The 19,993-nt window shown below is 39.8% G+C and overlaps 1 protein-coding gene across 1 annotated transcript in view; it reads right to left on the bottom strand.

The window, feature by feature from the left end:
* Positions 1 to 12,879: 12,879 nt before the first annotated feature.
* The window catches only part of LOC124158536 (ER degradation-enhancing alpha-mannosidase-like protein 3), a 35,825-nt gene continuing 28,711 nt past the window's right edge, over positions 12,880 to 19,993 (bottom strand). Inside the window, exon 19 of the mRNA XM_046533671.1 lies at positions 12,880 to 14,784. Coding sequence (XP_046389627.1) covers positions 14,257 to 14,784 — 528 coding nt within the window. The 3' untranslated portion in view covers positions 12,880 to 14,256. The remainder of the gene's footprint in view (positions 14,785 to 19,993) is intronic.

The raw sequence follows: 19,993 nt of genomic DNA on the forward strand, positions 1-19,993 counted from the left end.
CCCAAAATGACGACGGAAAAATCCTGGAAGAGGAGCCCCGGGAGTGAAAAGACTGATTTTTTCAATGGATATGAATGTTTTTATTTCAATAAGTATCGGATGTAAACGTTTCCAAGGACCTGTGGCCGTTTGGCATGAATTTATAGGCATGTATGTCAATTTGTACAGTGTTTGGCAAGAAGATTTTTTTATATATTGTGGCATTATAAAGGGTTTTTTCCACTTTTTTGTCCCATGATGTACGTGATTTACTACTGGTTTTACCATTCCAGAAATAAAATGAAAAATTTGCTCAATCAGACGATAAAGTAGACTATTTTTTAAAATTTCATTTTATTTAATACATTCTTCCTATCAACCATCTCATCTATACTCACTCGGCTTCCTCCTGGATATCACAAATTTCTATGTAAAATTTGGTTTCATTCAAACACTTTAGTGATAGAAAATCTATTCCAGAGGGCCAACTAATTTTTCAACCAAGAATATAGGGTAAGAACCTCAATAAATTATTTTTTTAGAATCAGCTGAGTTTAGTCGAAGTAGTTTTCATAAGTTCGAGCCTCCACTGCCCTACTCCGTCGCCTAGTTGAGTGGTAATCTTCCCTTCTCTCTACTTAGTTGAACTGTCGCATTATTCACCCTACCTTTGGTATATACGACTACCGTGGTCCTTCTAGGTGACCCTAGCCACACAACATTATTTCATTTTCTCCAAGATACAAACGAAGATCAGAATTTTAGTAGAAATTCTTAAGCCTTTTCTTCTTCTTTCTCTGCAGCTATTCCCGTTAAGTATCACTGTTCCAAGCAAGCCGCCTTCACATCTTTCGACCTTGAGGATCCCTTTCGGGTTCGCTTCCTCAACCTCGCCCACCCATGACGGGGTAGCCTTTGCTCATTTGTCACAGAAATAAGGAGAGGCCTTTGCGCGTCCCTTGTGGCGTACGCCCTAGTCATTATACCAGTTCCCAACAGAACACTTTCCATCCTGAGTTTTGGCAGGTGTTTACACGACCGGATGCTCTTCCTGACGTCAACCGTCTCCATTTATCCGGGCTTTGGACCGGCACCGAGTCGCGTTGGTTTGCTCCCCTGTGGTTGAATTTTCTTAAATCTTTTAAAAACTCGGATTAAAAAAAATGAAAATTTTACTCTTTATTAACCTTAGCATTTTACAGGAGAAGATAACAGACTGAAGACCTACATGTTTATTTAAAGAATAGCCCAAAAATAGTCCATAGGTTACACTATCCGCTATTGAAATGAAAGTGAAGCAAGAGTAGGGATAAATCTACTGGTGATATTTCACGAAAATTTAATGAAAATAGATGAAAATTTTCCGTCTAATGACGCTAGAGTAAGCAAAAATTCTCGTAGGCGACTTCAATCATGTACATGAAAACAAAAATTAATGCCGGAAGGTATTCATCGTATTCAATGATTACATAGCGATTTAAAAATTAGTGGAAATGAAATTAATTCTTTAAATAAATGTGCGAACGGAGATTTCCTCAGTGTGCGTTGAACATTCATTTTTGGTTACAACCGCATCGCTTGCTGTGGCCATGACAACAGTTTTGCTGGCACCGCTATAAATATGAACTTAAAGATATCAAAATATCATAAAGTTTTATATACAATCCCATGAGACATATTGATAGATTTATGTGTATGAATACAGAAACAACTGTGTGTACTGCCAAAGCAGCTCTTTTAAAATTAGCGATATACTGAGTGTTTTAGAATTATGAATAATCCAAGGACCAACAAGGAGCAGGCTATCGCCGATAACAGGTTTCTCTCCACAATTCCTTCCATACGAAGGAAATTAGCTGAGCTGTCGATCACCTCTATCGATAACATTGCCAGAATAAATTATAGCGATAATAATTACTTCCATTCGAGCAGATACATCCTCAAACATATGCCACACGCGATACAAGTTGGTGAACTGGGATATAGAGATTCAAGGGGACCATTGAGATCGAGCATACATTAGCAGTGAAGCAAGCACGACTTGTTTGAAATATAGAGTAATAACAACGTCGACAATGGCTATCTTATAGGACTAAAATAGAATAAAATATGGATTTTTTGAGAGAACGACTTTTTTTCAAGTACACTATTACTCAAAAGTAAATATGAATAATGTTTTTAATTACTCGGAAATTAAAAGATTGGACGCTTTTCCTTAATAACAAAACTAACCTTCATCCTCTTCATTAACATCTATTCTACAAGTGACTGTTCTCTATTTGTAGAGCGGAGAAAAAAGTGTTTTAATTTCTTAGCACGCGAGAATGTCAGCGCGATGCGTGATTGAAAAATATTTTTATACACACTTTATATTAGGATGCTGTTATGGGTTAGAAGTATCGAAGGAATGTGGAAGTAGGCAGGTAGCAAAACGGAGGGAGGATTCCTAGGAAATTAGGGTTAAGGTTACTCCTAAAATAGCCCACAGAATCAATAGACGGTACGCAGGAGAGTTAGAAGTGCGACCAAATACTTAATGACACTTATGAAAACAGCAATGAATCATTTAAGGATGATGTTCGCGACACAGGGAGTCCCATGCTTTAATCGCAACTCGCTTGCTTTGTTGTTTGTTGGGCGCCCGTATGGACGAGAGTTTAATTGTTTAAAGTCATTGTTTTGAGTTATTGTGGTAAAGAATTGTTTGAAGTTACTGCGGTTGTTGGCCGTGAACGGCAGTTGAAAATGTGTCGTCGTGTAGGTAGGATCTCGAGCCGACGCTGCCTGAGGTGGACATCGACGGGAGCCCGACATTCAGGTGAGTGGTGATTTTGGATGGTTTGGGACCCCCGGCGCGTATTAAACAACACTGTCCACTTTTAATACTATCGAATCACGCGCTCAGATGATATTGGATATTGTCCCCTAAAACTTTCAATCCTAACCTTAAAAAATATGCTACAGCGTTTCACCGTTTATCTAAAAATAAAACAAATAGTAATGATTTAAATCAAGAGTAAGAAGCCTAATGGTATTTAAAAAATAGCCGTTAATAATATAGGAGGAATATCATGTGAGATAGTTCGGTAGTCACCTCTTTTCCAGCTATTCCCACAGGGACACACTCACTGGAGTGGACGGAATATATCGATTTCTCGAGTTGCGACTTCCTTTGCTGATCAGCAAAAAATAGTTTAAAAGATCTTTAAATAAATCTTGAATTCGTGAGAAAAGCCTATACATTTATTTTTTTGAAAAGCGTCTACTAACATCGCTTTAATACCTTTGAGCTAGCTAGAGATTGTACAAATTTATGAGATAGGTCGTTATCGCCGTTTAAAAAATACATACATATTAGTATTTCATTTAACCTTATGAGAGTGAAATGACGAAACCGATATACACTTGAATATGAATTTAATTTAAAAATATGTTTACAATTAATTTATTTTAGGATGCAACGAACTAGTTTAGTTAAATTGTTGCAGCGAGATGTTTCGAGCTTAAAATTATAAATAGCAAACACGACTGAACAGAGCAGATGATTCTTGAATTACTACTATTGAATAGTATATGACCACTTTAAGCGTGCCATGTTGTCTTTTAATCGTGCTGCTGACGTTCTAACTTCAAACTCCTATCCGAAGTTCAAAAAACGGTCTAGCCTCTGGGAATGTGCCTCCAACGGCCAAGGAATAAGAATGGCAAAAGTAAAGTCTGAAGGAAATTACAGCTATTGTAAGAACAACTGAGTGGGGATCATCGTACCTCCTCTCCGAATGAGTGACTCCGTACATTGTCTCGACGGTGGGTCTGCATTATATTCCAATTACGTTCCGTTTCTAATTAAGAAGAGCTAATGTCAACTTTTTATGGTGTTTACCGTGTTCAGCTAGACAACATTTTAATAGTAGGCGCCCGTGTGGGCGAGAGTTCAATTGTTTGAAGTTATTGTTTTCGTGGTTTTTGGCCGTGAACGGCAATTTTGAATGTGTCGCCGTGTAGGAAGGATCTCGGTGCTCACTGGAAAGGGCGGAAAATATCGGTTTCTCGAGTTGCGTCTTCATTTGCTGATCAGCAAAAAATATTTTAAAAGATCTTTCAACAAATCTTGAATTCACTACTATTGTGTATATTACCACTTTAAGCGTGCCCTGTTGTATATCGAGATGAACTATTTTTGATAGATTTAGATAGATAGACTTAAAGAGTGCCCTTTGTATATTTAGATGAACTATATATCCATATCGAGATGAACTATTTTTGAGCCGGAAACATTTTTGGGTGGTCGGGTAGTGTAATCTATGGCTAATGTTGACCGTAAAATACGGGAGATAAATTCAAAGGAGCAATACTTTCGATCCACCCAACTGCTCACCCCGTCCCACTCTAGCCTGTCCAGCAGCGCGTTCTGATGATTTTCTAGCGAGGAAGCGACGACTCGAGGGCAGTGTCCTTAATCTTCAAACGCCACTTCTGCTCTTAGACACGTTCACATCTAAGGTTTTACGCATTCTCGCGTCTTTTCTTAGGCTTTACCTCGAAACCACCAGGACGTCGGAACGTAATTGATCACATGGAAGATAACTTTATGACTTCCACAATTCAGAGCATACGTTTAGGAAGTTTCACTGGGCGACACTGGCACTCCTTGTACCCCTTCCCCAACAAATATCCCAATTAACTTTAGATAGAGAATTGCTTCAGACTTAATCTGGTGGAATCCTAACATATTAGCAGATAAAAAGTTTCCAATGCAGCACTTTCATTTTTCGTCCAACAGAAGTACTTTCGCTATAAGAGAACTGAATTTTTTTCCAACAGATGGATAAATAAAGGGAGTTTCTAAATATGTCTATCGATTTTCTTTTCCCCAAGATTATGCCAGAAAATCATGATTTTAGCGGAAAAATCACTCATTTTTTCTCTTAAATCAACTACAGCATACATCATTGAAGACTAAGGACAATAGCAATTGATAGTGATTTCGACTATCATTTTCAATGCTATTTTAATTCTAACTGTATCGAGTACTGTATGTATATGCAAATAGCTATAATATTGTTTTTACATACAAACTCGATTAATGAAATAGGTATACTCAATTGAAGAATCATGCCTGCTAGGTTCTGCTAATATTAGATAAAAAGAGAGATCCCAATAAAAATCAAAAGATCAATATCTAAAGAAATAAATCAAAGCGCAGGACATTGGTAAAATTTAAAAAAGGCGACGATATTAGTAGCTATAATAATCGAAATGAAAAGAGTAAGCAGTGAATCGAGTTGGAGTGTGAGGAAAAATACCAAGGCCATGTAAGGCTTGACTACCATGATTCTATTCCGGATATACACCGATACCTCAAGGCCCAGATTAAGTGAGAAGTGTCTCTAAGGTGGTGATGTAGGCGTAATCCACTTTCATTAAGAGGTCCTCCATTTAAGTAGGCCAAGACCCCCTAATTAAGTGACTCAGTCAACTGTTTCATTGATGTGTAACACATTTCTTAGTTGTTATAAAAAAATCTGCTGCAATCATATTCCAAATCCGTCAAAATAAGTCAAATCCATTGTAAAGCAGGGGTTTACTGCATGAATATTCATATAATTACATGAAAATTCACTCAGAAAGCGAGGAAAAACACTATAAATAACTGACCAAATGGTGGTGTGGAATTGGAATGGAGATTTTGGCATGGAATAGATGCAGAAAAATTTGCTTGGACTGGTAATCATACTGTGGAACTTTCAATTAATGGGTGGACAAACGTGCAAGGTAATGTTTGAGGTTATGACAGGTAACTGAAAATTCATGTTCATGAAAATTCAACTGACCTTGGAAGGAGTGAAGTCCACAGCAATGTCTTCTTGGGCAGAATGGGTGAGGATCTGGAGCTTCGAAGCTCCAGAAGTCATGCAGACCATCCAATGTTGTCTCTCTGGCTGGCATAATCATCTAATTCATTATTGGATTTAGGAGAGGTGCACATGCCCCCCCAGCCCTTAAAAAATACAAAGATAAATTTTTAAAACGGTTATCATTACGTTCATCTTGTCCTGTGTAATATGTAATTTTTGGCTCAGTCATTTAATTTCGTATTAATAACTTTCATATGAAAATAAAGAAAATATTTCGTACAGTAATTGTTGTATGTTGTTTTTAATCGCAAATATGGGAAGACTGTTTGCCTGTCAGATCCTTGTACCCCCCTAGAAGAAATCTTAGATCTGCCATGGTCTCATTGATGCAGTTTTTGGCAAAGTTATGCAGTAAAAGACATTTGATGATCAAAGAACAGCGAGGCACCTGCAGGTTCAAAAATGAGAGATGAAGGGTTCTATTAACCATCAATTGCATTTACTTAAAGATATTGCATGGTGTCCATGAAAACTCGTCTTGCAAAAGATTTTAAGAGGAAGGGAGAAGAAAAAATCAAATATGCTCATTCTTCCCTCACCTTCCGAACCCTCCCAAATTTATATTTTATACCTCCCTGCACCACCTATTTTAACTCCTCCCTGAGTTTTATAAATATATTTAGTAATTAATATTACATACTTATTCTACCCCTGTAAACCCCCAAACATAGTACGTACATGCTTTGCCAGCCCCCAAAAATATCAATATACGATAGCTCTGTGCCATCAATCCCTTATTGGCACCCTTGGCATGTACATCAGACTCCCGATTATCCGGGTTGCGGATTATCCGTGCATGATTTTCACTCTCGCTCAGTTTTTCCGCGATATTAAAAAAAAAAATCGGACGAAAAATCATCGGAATTACGGCATTGATTCAAGGATACACCGGGCTTATTATTTGCGTTAGAATCCCCTTCGTAAAACGGAAGCGATCACGCGATAGCTGCATTCACGGGAGCACCGTGTTCCTGTTTTCCAAGGCTCGTAGTGCGCAACTGTGCTCCGTGATCAAGGATACACGTCCCACAGCAGTTGTAACTCGGGCAACTGGTGTGAGACGCGACTACGTGGCGTGGCGCCTGACAGTGTAGTTTCCGACGCCAAGCAGTTGTTTTTATAAGCATTCGTGCAAACCACTTTCCTGCATCCATGATCACACAGCCACGGATGTGTGGTTTTCGAAACCAGGCCTTATATAGAGCATTAATAATACGAGTACAGCCATGTTATCGCCGCTAAAAAGATCGCGAACTGGCGATGAAAGCTCTCAATGAGTACGGGAAGCACTCTTAAATAACGTAATTACTGCATAAATAATAATATATTGTTTGTTTGACGTAAATTATGAACATTACTAGCTATTTTAGAGAAAGTTTGGATTATCCGTGTTTTCTGATTATTCGTGCCGTCTCTTCCCATCAATAGCCCGGATAATCGGGAGTGTACTATATATAAAATAGATCCTTCATGGATATAGAGAACCTTCATGGAAACCATTTACATATATTACCCATACACTTTTTGATGATTTTTCCATGTAAGAGCCTGCTGGTAGATGTCTCAGCTTCAGGAGTAGGTGCGAAGAATGCTAAAGGCCGGCCTATTGGCTGGGTGTTTCAAATTTAATTTTAAATTTAATATTTTTCCTTGTTGTATGGAATGCACATCAAAATATGCACATAAATGTTTTTAATACAAAGGATAGAGTGGGAAACTCCATCAAACCAACCTCATGTATGATGTCTCTGAAAGATGATGTTGTAGTGGTCCCCTCTACTTAACTCTGCTGCGGCTCGTTGTAGGACATACTGTGTTAAGCATCATTGAAGATGGAGGGGAGAGGTCAATGGGAAAAATCTTATGGGAAGAGAGGATAAGCACGGATGGGTTATGGCATAACCTGGAACATTTGCGAATCTCCCTCAGAAAATTACAGGACTATCATAACAGTCAGCATTATCATCATTGGGATAAAGAAGGAAGGAGTTTGGTAAAGAACATGGGGCAGGTAAAGGAGACATGTTAGACTTACATTGGTATATCAACACTGGATTCAATGGGTATGTGCATGATATTTTTTTGGATGGGTTCCAAAGGGCTCATGATTGCCCCCTATAAATACCTAGTCTCTCTTGCATTTCTTAAATTATTATCCCTTAGGTTGCTGGAGTACATGATTTTAGCTTCCTGCTGGTGTGGGAGAGAACCAAGAAATATTTTTCCCTCTAAACTGGCCGAGTGTCTCGCAAGAAGTGAACCCTTATAATCTGGGGAAACCCTTCCTTCTTTCTTACCAATGGATAAGCCTACATTTGGGCAATTGTCATAGGCATATTAATGGCATGGAAAAGGAAGGAAACAATAAGAAATGGACAGTACGACAGAAAATGCCAGGAAGCACCCCCTGCCTTGACGGATGGTGGGGGAGAGTTAAGCTGCACTAGTGATCTCTACCGCGAGGGAAAGTGCACTTGGGCTCTTACCGGGTAGCAGTAAAAATTTTGGGAAACTGCCATAGGTAGTCGAGCAATGGTCAAACGTTTAAAAAATTTTTCCCATAGTCAGTGCACCAGAGATTAAAAAACGTTCCTGCAGTCTAAGGGTTAAGAATCAAGTGTGTAAATTAACCCTTTCACTACTGTTCAATCTCCGAAAACCTTCTCCTCACATGCAGCGAAAAGGTTAAAAAGCGTTTCCTTTGGCCATGGAGCAGGTACTTCCAGGATGGGTGTGGTACACCCTCCTAAGGGTCGCAAATCCGGGACCCTTTCCTCGACGAGCTCACGCTCCACTGGCCCCTCTCTTCGATCCCTACCAGCGGGGGGCCTCCCTCCCCAAAAGTGACCGCTCTGACTGCATTTTGAAAATCCATCAATCAATCTGAGCATCAAAAAATGATTGTTTGCATTGCTCTCCTTCCAATCAAGCAATCAAGTATATCTTTGAACCGTGTTTCTATGATGAAAAATAACGATTTTGTTAACTTTGCCAAAAACGTGACTGCGGACCACCAGAAAATGGCCATTTTGGGTTGAAAGATTGAAGTTTACTTTTTATAGAAGATAAGTCCAGCTGTATTAGATGAGATATGGTGGGACAACATGAAGAATAAGTTCAATAAAACTTTTGCAATGTCCAGTTTTAAATTGCAAAAACTTGTAATTTAAAACACATTTTATGCTATGCATCAAAAAGCATTTTGAGTGATAAATTTCCAAAATTAATACTTCATACTAGATCATTTAGGTTACCGTGACAACTTTTACACTCCTTGGATATTAGCTGTGGGTACCAAGGCCTCCACTGAAAAGACACCTGTTTGCAGGGGATGGTGCACATAGGTGTCTTTACAAACCCCCTCAAACCCAAGGAATTTTTTTACAGTAACTTGCCAAGGTTACCCATGGAAATGGATATTTTTTACATCAGTTTAAAGTTTCACTGTTGCTGTGTGAAGTAATTTGTCTTCCAAGCTTTTGTGTCTGCTGCGGGACATAACATTGGGGAAATAAAAATGTGACGGAATTCTTTCCCTCTTCATAATAAGATAAGAAGCACCATATAAAGTGAAAGAATTTTATGTGTTTTGTCATTGTCCCTGATGTTGTGGCCTGCAATGGATATGATAGCTTGGAAGGCAGCACCTTGAGCAAAAATGAAAATAATTCATCCAGTGTAAACTTTCATTATAAACTCAGTCTTTAAGGTTAAGCTATTAAAAATGCTAGCTTTTGTAGATTTTTTTCAAAATGTTCCCCAATCTATTTCATAACGAATTTCAAACTCATCAGAATCCATTTTTTTAATATGCCAAGTAACCATCCCTATCCACAAATTTCATTAATAGATCACTGACTCTTGTGGAATATTGTTTTTCCTGGCCACTCAAGTTCACCATCATCAAAACAGAAACACTCAAAATATATTCATCACATCTTCCACTGCTGAACTTACCACATTTCATCACCATAGAAACTGTTAACTTTACCAGGATAATTAGGAAAGCTGTTGAAAAACACAAAACTTTAAGAGAGACTTTGGTCATCCCTTATACATATAAGGCATGTAAATGGCTAATAGATGTATGAACCACATAATAAAAATGTATCATCAGGATAGCAAAGCACACCAGCATGTATTGGCGACCAGACAAATATGAATTATGTGCATTGCTACAATGTTAGAGGTGCCTAAAATGATATTAAATGGCTGTTTAAACCTGATATTAAGCAGGAAGTTGGCACTTGCTGTCAATATCAGGGAGAAGGATAAATCCAGGGCAGATAGAGGGTTTCCTTGAGAAGCGGATGCTTTTGAAGGCAGTCCAGGAGAAGGACTGCACAATAGGTAAGAAAAGAGGTTACTTATAGGCTGGAGTCTCCCCTGTCTGCTATATCTAACCCTGATGATGAAAATTTGAATGCGCATATTGATTGGATAAAAAAAGTGTAGAACATGTGAAACAGTTTTCAAGGAATAACTGCAAACTAGTTAGCAGTTTACCATTCTGGAGTCACCCGCAAATGCACATCATTATTATTATTATATAAGTATTAAACAATCGATGAAAGTAGGTTTTCTAGAAGAATTCTGGCTGTCTCCCCTCCCTTCATGGAATTCCCTCTTCAATTTGTAATAAAGCCTACTCCCTTTCATTATATCTAAAAATCCAATTCTCTTCCTTCCTCTCCCTCCTTTTCCCAATATTCTACCCACTAACACAGCTTTTAAACATTCTCTCCCTGCTCCGTACTCACTCGATTCTTGCTCCTGCTCAGTATGTACTCACTACCTTCAGACTCCTCTGTACCTCATCTAGAGGCAAATGCACATAATGCGGAAAAATTCCACAGCTGAAAAAACATTTCCCTTGACGAGGATTTGGACTCATATCTCCTGAACTTGAATAAATGTTTCATGTGAAAGCACTAAGTTACTTCTTTTTCATTTTTCATAATGGATCGCTTTCACGAAGTTACGCCTCTAACTATCAATTCTTCCCATTCATTGCCAAATCACAATTTGACAAAGAATCGAGAAGTATTTTGTGGAAAACCAGAGCCAAACTTTTTTGATCAAGATCAAATTTTAGACTCCTTTATCCAGTAGCAATTCAAGCCAGTTAAAAGTAATCTACATGCATAGTCAATAGGGATATTAATTTAACTATTTATGCATAATACCTTGCTCAATTTTAACATTTTTTGCATAAAAATATGTACACAAAAACATTTTAAATGAACTATGAACAGTAGCAAAAACCACAAACAGGTTATCAAACCATGAATCCACCGCTAAGATGAACCATTGCATCCTGTAAGTAGATGATTGTGAGCATCCAAATAAACACAAACAGCCAAGGGAAATAAATGCCTAGAAGAAAATGAACACCCAGGTAAAAAAGAACACCCAGAAGACAAACAGCGGACAGGATGTTTTAGAGAAATGTTCAGTTTTGAATAGGTTCATTTCATTGAACTGGTCGTTTTCATAGTTTGGTTCCTTTTGATCCATCTCAATGTGGTAGTTCAAGTGACAGAATACCTAGTGCAAGTTAGTTGATCTGGATTCGAATCCTGGCAAAAGATTTTTCCTCCATGGACTTTTAGTACACTACATGTGAAATACAGTCTCTTCTTAAAAATGGATAGAAGAGCAGTACATATTAGGACAATCCTCAGTAGGAATCCTTTTGAAATGAGGTTGGCCGCAAAGGACCCCTGTACTCTATGCATGAAATTCTCATGTTTCTGACTTATTATGGGATGACAGCCTCACTCATTCACATCAACTATGAGTAGGATTGAAACACTGAGTTATTGATTAAAATAGGAAGGTTTCTCTTGATGCAATATTCAGAAAATACTATGGTATTACCTGAAATGATAGCAAGGGGCTCCTCTGTTGGCTTTGGGTGCAGAAACACAAATATCAATGCCTACTTTGGCATTACTGAAAAGGAGAAAATGTGCCATTTGAATAAAGATGGGAAAATCTTGTTTACTTACCACCACAGACTTAGATTTTTTACCACCTTCACCTTTGTACTGTAAGATTTTCTAGGAACTATGGCCAAAATGATCAACCTGACCTTTCCATGGGAAAAAAATAGCTAATTTCGCCAAGTCTGACCCCATACATGATTTGAATGCAAAGATACATGCACACATTTTATGGGAGACTTTCCAGACTAACTCATCAACACCTTGACCCCTTTGTTGCTTTCTGAAGGAGAAAAAATTAGCTCAAGTCTCCATCATTTCTCTACCTTTATCTACGAAAATGGCAAAAAGGTCAAGTGAGGCATACATGTTTCCCTTAGCTTGGTTAGCTAGATTCATAAAAGGGGATAAAAATTTATCACATCCATTACTACTGAGTTCACAAGTATCCCAACATTTATCACTATATTTGTGCTCCAGTCACAAAGATAATACTTGCCACATGCTTTACAGTTGATTCAGCCATCCTATTTTAGGAGGTAAAAGCATCTCTCCATGATTGTTAATTCTACAAAAATTTCTCAACAAAAATGCTAAATGCTCTTGAAAAAAAAACTATCAACACCATTGCCTATTCAGTATACATTTCTATTGTTAACATCTGGAAAGATAAAAAAAATCACTGGAAAAGGTACATAAATGGATTATTGCTTTAAGCTAAGAGTACTCTTCTGCCTTCAGCTAAAAACTACATGTTCGGTTAAAAATAAAGGAACCACAAAATAATTTATACTGGCACTACTCGTCCCAAAACCACGTAGTACGCATATAATTTGATGTTCAGTTTAGTTCCTGAAATACTTACACACTATAATTTATTCCTGTATTCTGAAACTTGGACCACTTAAAAAATATGCAAGATGTCAGTGATGGAAAGAATAGAGGTCAGGTACCACAAAAAATGTATTTCTTTAACTAAAAACAAAAAAGAAGGGAAAAAGGGTCTTGGATATGGGAATATGATCTAAATGAAATAATTTTTAACACAGAACTTGAGTAATTTACTCATGAGGGAATAACAGCTCTTCCATACAAGACACATTTGCCCATTTTTTTAAATTTTGACTTCATCATTTCTTGACAGAAACATTCAACCACAAGTCCTTTATTTTAGACCTCAAAGAAAACAATTCGATGAAATTCTCCACTATCATACCATTGCTAAGAGTGGGAGGGATAGAAAAAGGGCAAAAACACGTTCCTTCCCTTGCCCTCTTAAATACAAGCATACAAACTGTTGTCCCTACAAGTTGCTCCTCACAACCCTCTTCATTAATAGGTCCAAGAAAGCTTAAGTATTTCCACCACCAATTTTTAGAGCTAGAATTTTGAACCTAAAACCAATCATATTGACCAAATTCCCACTCCAGGGAACCACAGATTCACTGTTTGACCTGTGAAATTCTTTGGTTGAATTTAAGAAAAGAGATGAATGAGCACCCTTTGAAGAAACCAAGAGTCTTATTGCTGGCTAAAAACATGCTGTTACAGCAATAAGAACTCCATATAAATACTGAATAACTTTTTTCTATGTTTTTTCATGCATCACTCACCACCCTCATACCCTACAGCCTTTAAATTTTAGCACATTTCGCAATGGATTGTATAAAAGACAACTTGTGGCTCACGCACTCCAAAAAACTTTCGATACATAGCTCAACAAAAACTTCATAAACATGGGAAATTATTAAGATAAGGGGGGGATAGAATGATATAATAAGATAGGGCAGAAGTCACTGGCATATTCTTCCATTGTCCTCTAGATCCTCCTTGGACAACAAAGTGATAAACTTGACAACAATAAACCACTTCTCTTCACAGTAAATTCTCAACAAAGATCACATTAGCACCTGCATGGATCGGCAGTTTAGATTCCCAGGGGGAAATCCAAACACGCACCTCTAACACACAATGCATATCTCCAACAGCAACTCCCACACACGAAATCCTCATGTCCCATCGCTCCAACACAAGAGGATGAGAAGCGAATGGCAATGGAATGGCACCTCATCCATGCTTGAACAAAAATGTTACATGGAGAGAAAACAAGCCATTCAAAAAACCTAGAGGCAAACCATACTCTCTCGACAATCATTCAATACAGAGGAGAATGATCAACCCACTCAAACCATGCCACACGATATGGATGAACAAAAGAGCCATCACAGGCACAAAGTCGTATTCCTGGCTGGCATATGTACAGACACCATTGTTGATGGTTGTCAACCATTGGGGGAATGATGGGGATATTGCCACGGATCACTAGCGGCCACTTTGCGTCTCTCCTCTCCAGTCCTCAACCAAAAGTGCAGTGTCACACACTCACTATCTCAAACACATTCACATCAATTAGATCATAGCTCGTCGTGGGATTTGTCCGCTGGCGACGATGACGCATCCTCACGAGTTCGTTCCCTCAGCGCTGCCTCCACCAACACCTTCTCTCCGTCCCCCTTCTCGCTCCCCCCCTCCTCCCCGTCTTTCGCGCACTCCGTCACCTCGACACGATCCTCTTTCCGCTCAAACTTCACCTGTGGATTCAGCGAAGCCAGTGCACGCAGGTAATCGGTGTGCATGACGGGTAGGCTTTGACTCTTCTCCTTGGCTGCAACGAGCGCCACGTTCTCGATGGCCGCCAGGCAGATCAGCACGTCGGACGACACGATTGGCTTGCTATCTTCGGGCTGGGTCCCCTTGCCCATCACCCGCTGCGCAGCGCCCACCACCGAGTCCATCTTGCCCTCGCACTCGGCCACCATGCGCTTGAGCAGCTGCCCCATGGCACCCGTGTCCCCACCCTTGACCTCCTTGCTGGCTGCCTCGGGTGCTGCTGGCGCCACGTCCCCAGCATCAGCATCGACAGGTGTTACTTCCGGAACTCCCTGCAAGTCGAAATTGAACAAAGAGAGAATCAAATGAAGGTGGCAATCAATGGTTGAAAATTTCTGGCATTTCATGGAATAATGATAAAAGTAGACTCTCGTTATTACGAAGTTCACGAGACCGAAAAACCGGAGGTTCGTAATGACGAAGTTTGTATGAACGTGTCTTTTATGAATCGTTGAAAATAAGTATTTAATAAATGCAAATATATATAAACAGGGAAATTTGTTTCAGTTTCTCAATAGAAGAATGTGGCATGACGCAATCGAGGGTTGATATCTTGCTAAACACAGTAAGTCCTCGATATACGAACTAGATGCATTCCAAGACCTTGTTCATAAGGTGATAAACCTACAGTCCGGCCGCCGAGAGTTGTTCAATGACAGGCAGAATGGTCTAGGTCGGGGAAGGGGGCAGCGTTGCCAGGTACAAAAGGGAAACCCCCGCGTCACTTGTAAACAAAAGGGTTCCGTGAAGAAAGGAGCCGGAAGGGACGATGAGTGCGAAGGATCCAAAGGATGAATCACTTGTTTTGGTGATTTGAAGAAAGGGCATGTTTGGGTGGATCAGGCTTATTTCAGTGCTCCTAATGCATTTGAAAACGTTTTATGACTAAGGGAGGGTGTAAGGTGCATTGGGGGGACAGTGATGGCCTGCAAACCGTGCTGGCGCAGGGTTTTCTGTCCTTCCTATTGCGCTGTCGACGGACAACTCTTGCCGGCTGGACTGTATGAAAGGAATCGAGGAGTACAGTTCTCCTGCAGCATGCAACACTGCATCACAAATTTTGCGTTAACTCACGATTGTGACGAAGTCATCTGTCTGGGCGTGTGACGCAGCCGGAGCCGAAAAAAATAGCTCTCCATGGTAAGGAAGAACGGGCGAAACGCTGAACAGTTCCTGACTTCACACCGTATTCAATGATACTTTGTTCATATAATGCCCAAAGTGCGAGTTCCTCTACGCCAAACAGGGTGCGGTCCGTTGAACGCTACCAATGCTTCGTAGCGCCACAGACGAGCTCCCAAGCGGTCCGTTATTCACTACAGAGCGCTACAGGTTGATGGTGTGACGTCACGGAATACGTCACACACCCGTTTCCCGCCTCGCTCCAGACGCTCCTGTGAAAACTAGGGTCAGCGGAGGAGCGAGTCATTTTTTGGCGGAAATTCGAAGGGAATTCACTGAGGCAATGGAGAGTTTACTCACGTTGCAGTTGTTGGACGCTGAATGTGGCCACCTTTTTTCTGTAAAGGAGACTACGAAGTAACGGAGTAGGCGCACATAGTAAATAGATGACAATACATGACATCATTGACTTATCTGCGATATGGTTAAGGCAGTGGATGCTTATCAGTGCATGAGTTTTTCACCATCCACTTCGATGTTTTCCGCCATCTTTTTAAAAAAAATTACTCGGATGCAAAAGCACCAATATATATTTGCATTTTAATGCAAGGCTACACCGGCGGTGGGAAAAACTCTTGATTGAATTAAGAAGATTTTTCAATGGTTAACCTATCGCAAATTAAGATAAATGTTATCTACAATCTATAATTCTATATTTCATATCACAAATGCACAATAATTGGCATTGCCTTGCATTCAGTTGAATACGGCCCAAAGGAACCGGAGATTTCATCTCGGACATATTTACGCCGTGACTAGTCAAGGTCAAACTGTAGAGGATTATACGAAGTTTCGATTATACGAAATTTTTTGAATTTACGAACCTCGGCTCGGTCCCTAGGAACAAATGGCATTCGTTTATACGAACTACGGCGAAAAATTTGTCAACAAAACTAGTTACGCCGGCGTAAGTAGCTAAAAAATCAGCGCTTCCAACAGTGGTCCATCAGAAGTGCGAAATCGTAAATGATAATGCAACTTTGGAGAGAAATGGGTCGCCAAAAACCTCACTGTGGGAATTTAGGGGGAGTAGGAGTTCAGTTAAAATATCGCGGCTGACATTATGCCCCTATTTACGTGCATGTTCGTAAACATAGCATCGACAATAATTCGTGGTTTAACATGTCAGGAAGGTCGCGCGGAGCATTTCGTACACCCCTAATTAACCCTTTGCACTGCTGTGAACGTACTTCGAAGACTACTTGACTACTTTTCGCCGAAGCACTTCGAAGGGTCCCTAATCCCTAATCCTTTCCTCGACGAGCTTACCCTCGCTGGCCCCTGAAACTGGGCTATTTTTTAATGCATTACCTGACGCAACCCTGGGTTTCAAAGGGCAAAGGTGCCGTGGGGGGAAAAAGAGTAAAGTGCGTGTTACTGTGGGACTGTGCGTCAACCAAACGGGCACGGACAAAATAAGCCCGTTGTCATTGGGAAATTTGAAAGGCCACGGTGCTTAAAACATGTAAAATTGGAAGCCCTCCCCGTTTTTTACCATGCAAATAAAAACAGCTGGATGACCCGAGAAATTTTCCAGCCAACGGTTATACGTCTACAGAGAAAAATTGCTGGAGAGAACAGCAAAATAGTTTTAATAATGGATAATGCCACCGTTCATAAATACGTGGAAGATCTAAAATTGGCTAATGTTCGAGTCCTCTTTTTACCCCCGAACTCGACTAGCAAGTCCCAGCCCTTGGACCAAGGCATTATCCAAGATTTTAAAGTCCTGTACCGGAAGAAGCTTGAGCGGCATTACTTGCGATGGATCTGTATGTATACATTCATCTATTTTGCTCATGTACGTTTGGATATCGATTTAGATATTTTTATTCATGATTATCATTCTTTCAAATCTATTTGCTACTTTTATAAATGGGAACAGAAATTAATAACATCCCGAAATGGACGTTGATACATGCAATCCGCGCCATAATATCTTTTCGTGTATATATTGGCCTTTGTGAATGAACAACTTAAATATCTTAAGTATTGGGCTCTATTTACCGCCAATTTATATTTCAGGCTTCTCGTAATGAAGACGCACTTCCAAGTCTAACCATGAACTTTCTTCTCACGCGCTTCCCCGTTCTCCCATGCTGGGGTTCTGTCTTTCAAAAGCCTTTGTCCCTTCCCTCCTGCCGCCTTTGGCTGATCTTGCTGACACCCACCTTACGCATCCCAAGCCCCTCCTTCCCCAGCATTTCCCATTCACTCCCTCCCTAAGGTGACTGAGCTTGTGTGCGTCGCAAAAAAATACGGCCCCCAAAAGTAGACTGAGGCAGAGCTGAAGGCCATTTCCCCACCCTTCTTTGTCCTGCCCCCTTCACCAGTCCTTGTGATGACCACACTTCTTCCCTCAGGCAATCCCCATCCCACTCTTATTCACCCCACCCACTGGGAACGTTCCCCGATTGTGGAGAAGGGCATGGTTCATCTTTACCTGCAACGGGGGGGAAGTTATTAACCGGAGAGAGGCGGAAGAAGTATCTTCCACTATCGGGAAAATGGTGCCGCGCTTATAATTGTCTCTCTTCTTCTCAGCTGACTTTTCAATTGAAATTATTTTCTTTGCTCTTTCCACACTATATTTATTTACGATTATGGCGCGACTATTTTTTAGTGCTAAAACTAAGAAAATCTTTTCTCTATGTCAATGATCGTTTGCATAACTTTCAATACGGCGGAGAAAGGAACACGAAAACTAAATGAGGTGACGGTACAGGTTTTTGCGTGTCATTTTTTGGGAATTCACGCTAGTGAAACAATACTTAATCACGTTGAGAAATGATAAAACGTCTCTTGTAGGAAAACAATCAATGTGGATAATAACGTTTCTATCTATATTTCTCCGATACTGTAAGATGTTTCTCCTGTCGTTTTCCGGTTGGAACCTTGCTCCTGTCGGCATAAAAGGAGAGAAACATACTATATGAACAGGTCACCTCACACCCGGTATGAAGAATACAGTCCTGATGAAGAATTAAGTCTTTTATGGCAACGGCTGCGAAGATGATGGAACACAGTAGTCGGACGGAGAACTCAAACAGAATTTACTTCAAATATTCGCCAGAAGATAATCACATCCTACGTTATTTATGATCGTAATTGAATCTCAGTGAAAATAGAGCACATTCTGCTGAAAATACGAAGTAACTCGAAATATTAACTTACGAAGGTTATTTTGGAAACGGGCTAAGACCCTTGTTTTTCTTTTTTTCTCGTCACTGAGCGATAGAGGGCGACATAAATGGCGGTTAGGCCGGCTGCCGCTAAAATTCCGTGGGTGTCCGAAACAAATATCTATCTTTTGCATACTTAATAGTAGCTATTGGCTCCTAACCACAAATTTATTACTGTAAATTCTTATAATAAACATTTCAATTCATTATTTGATTACGTTTTCTAAACTGGTTGGGAATTTCTTTAGCGATCGTTGATGTTGAAGTATGAACAAGAAATGGGAAATTTATGGTGGTATAATTATTTAACGATTTTTCACATCATAAATCGATAGCAAAAAGCCTTTTCTATGAATTATACCGAGAATAACCACCGAAAACATCTAAATAAGACCACTAAAGACAAAAAACGGCGGAAGAAACAAAAGCGAACATTTTTTTCGTGACTTATGAAAAAGGTTTGAATTTACGAAACTCGATTTTACGAAGTGCCAATTTTCCGGTCCCACTGACTTCGTAAAATCAAGAGTTTACTGTAGCAGAAGTGTAAGCAACAGGGGAAGTTGAAGTAGGGATAGAATGATTCACAGCCAGGCACTCGCCTGGATAGACAAATTGCCTAAAGTACTGGTTTCCTATAAATGCTGCTGCATGATGAGATTATGGTGTGCCCATTACCTTTACGGAAGCTCAGTGTTCATGTCATCTAAAGATGATCAGCGTTTGCGATCACATTCAGTGATCATGGAACTGCTTCCCGCAGCAGTTTCATACGGGGCAACTTGTGTGAGATGCAACTACGCAACGTGGTGCCTGGTGCTTTAGTTTCCGACGTCACGCAATGGTTTTGAAGCATTCGTGTAAACCAATTTTCCGAATCTGTGATCTCGCAGATATGGGTGCGCAGTTTTCGGAAACCAGGCATTGCATGAAGCAGTAGGAATACAAGTACAATCACATTATCGTCGCAAAAACGATCGTGGTCGGTAAAAAATAGCTATGAATGATTCCATAGAGCAACTTAAAATAACAGACAAAGTGCAAAAATATTATTAAATTGTTTGATTTACATGAATTATGAAAAATACATGAATTTTAAGTGAAAGTTTGGATTACA

This window comes from Ischnura elegans, chromosome 5 (genome assembly GCF_921293095.1).
Source record: "Ischnura elegans chromosome 5, ioIscEleg1.1, whole genome shotgun sequence".
NCBI lineage: Eukaryota > Metazoa > Arthropoda > Insecta > Odonata > Coenagrionidae > Ischnura > Ischnura elegans.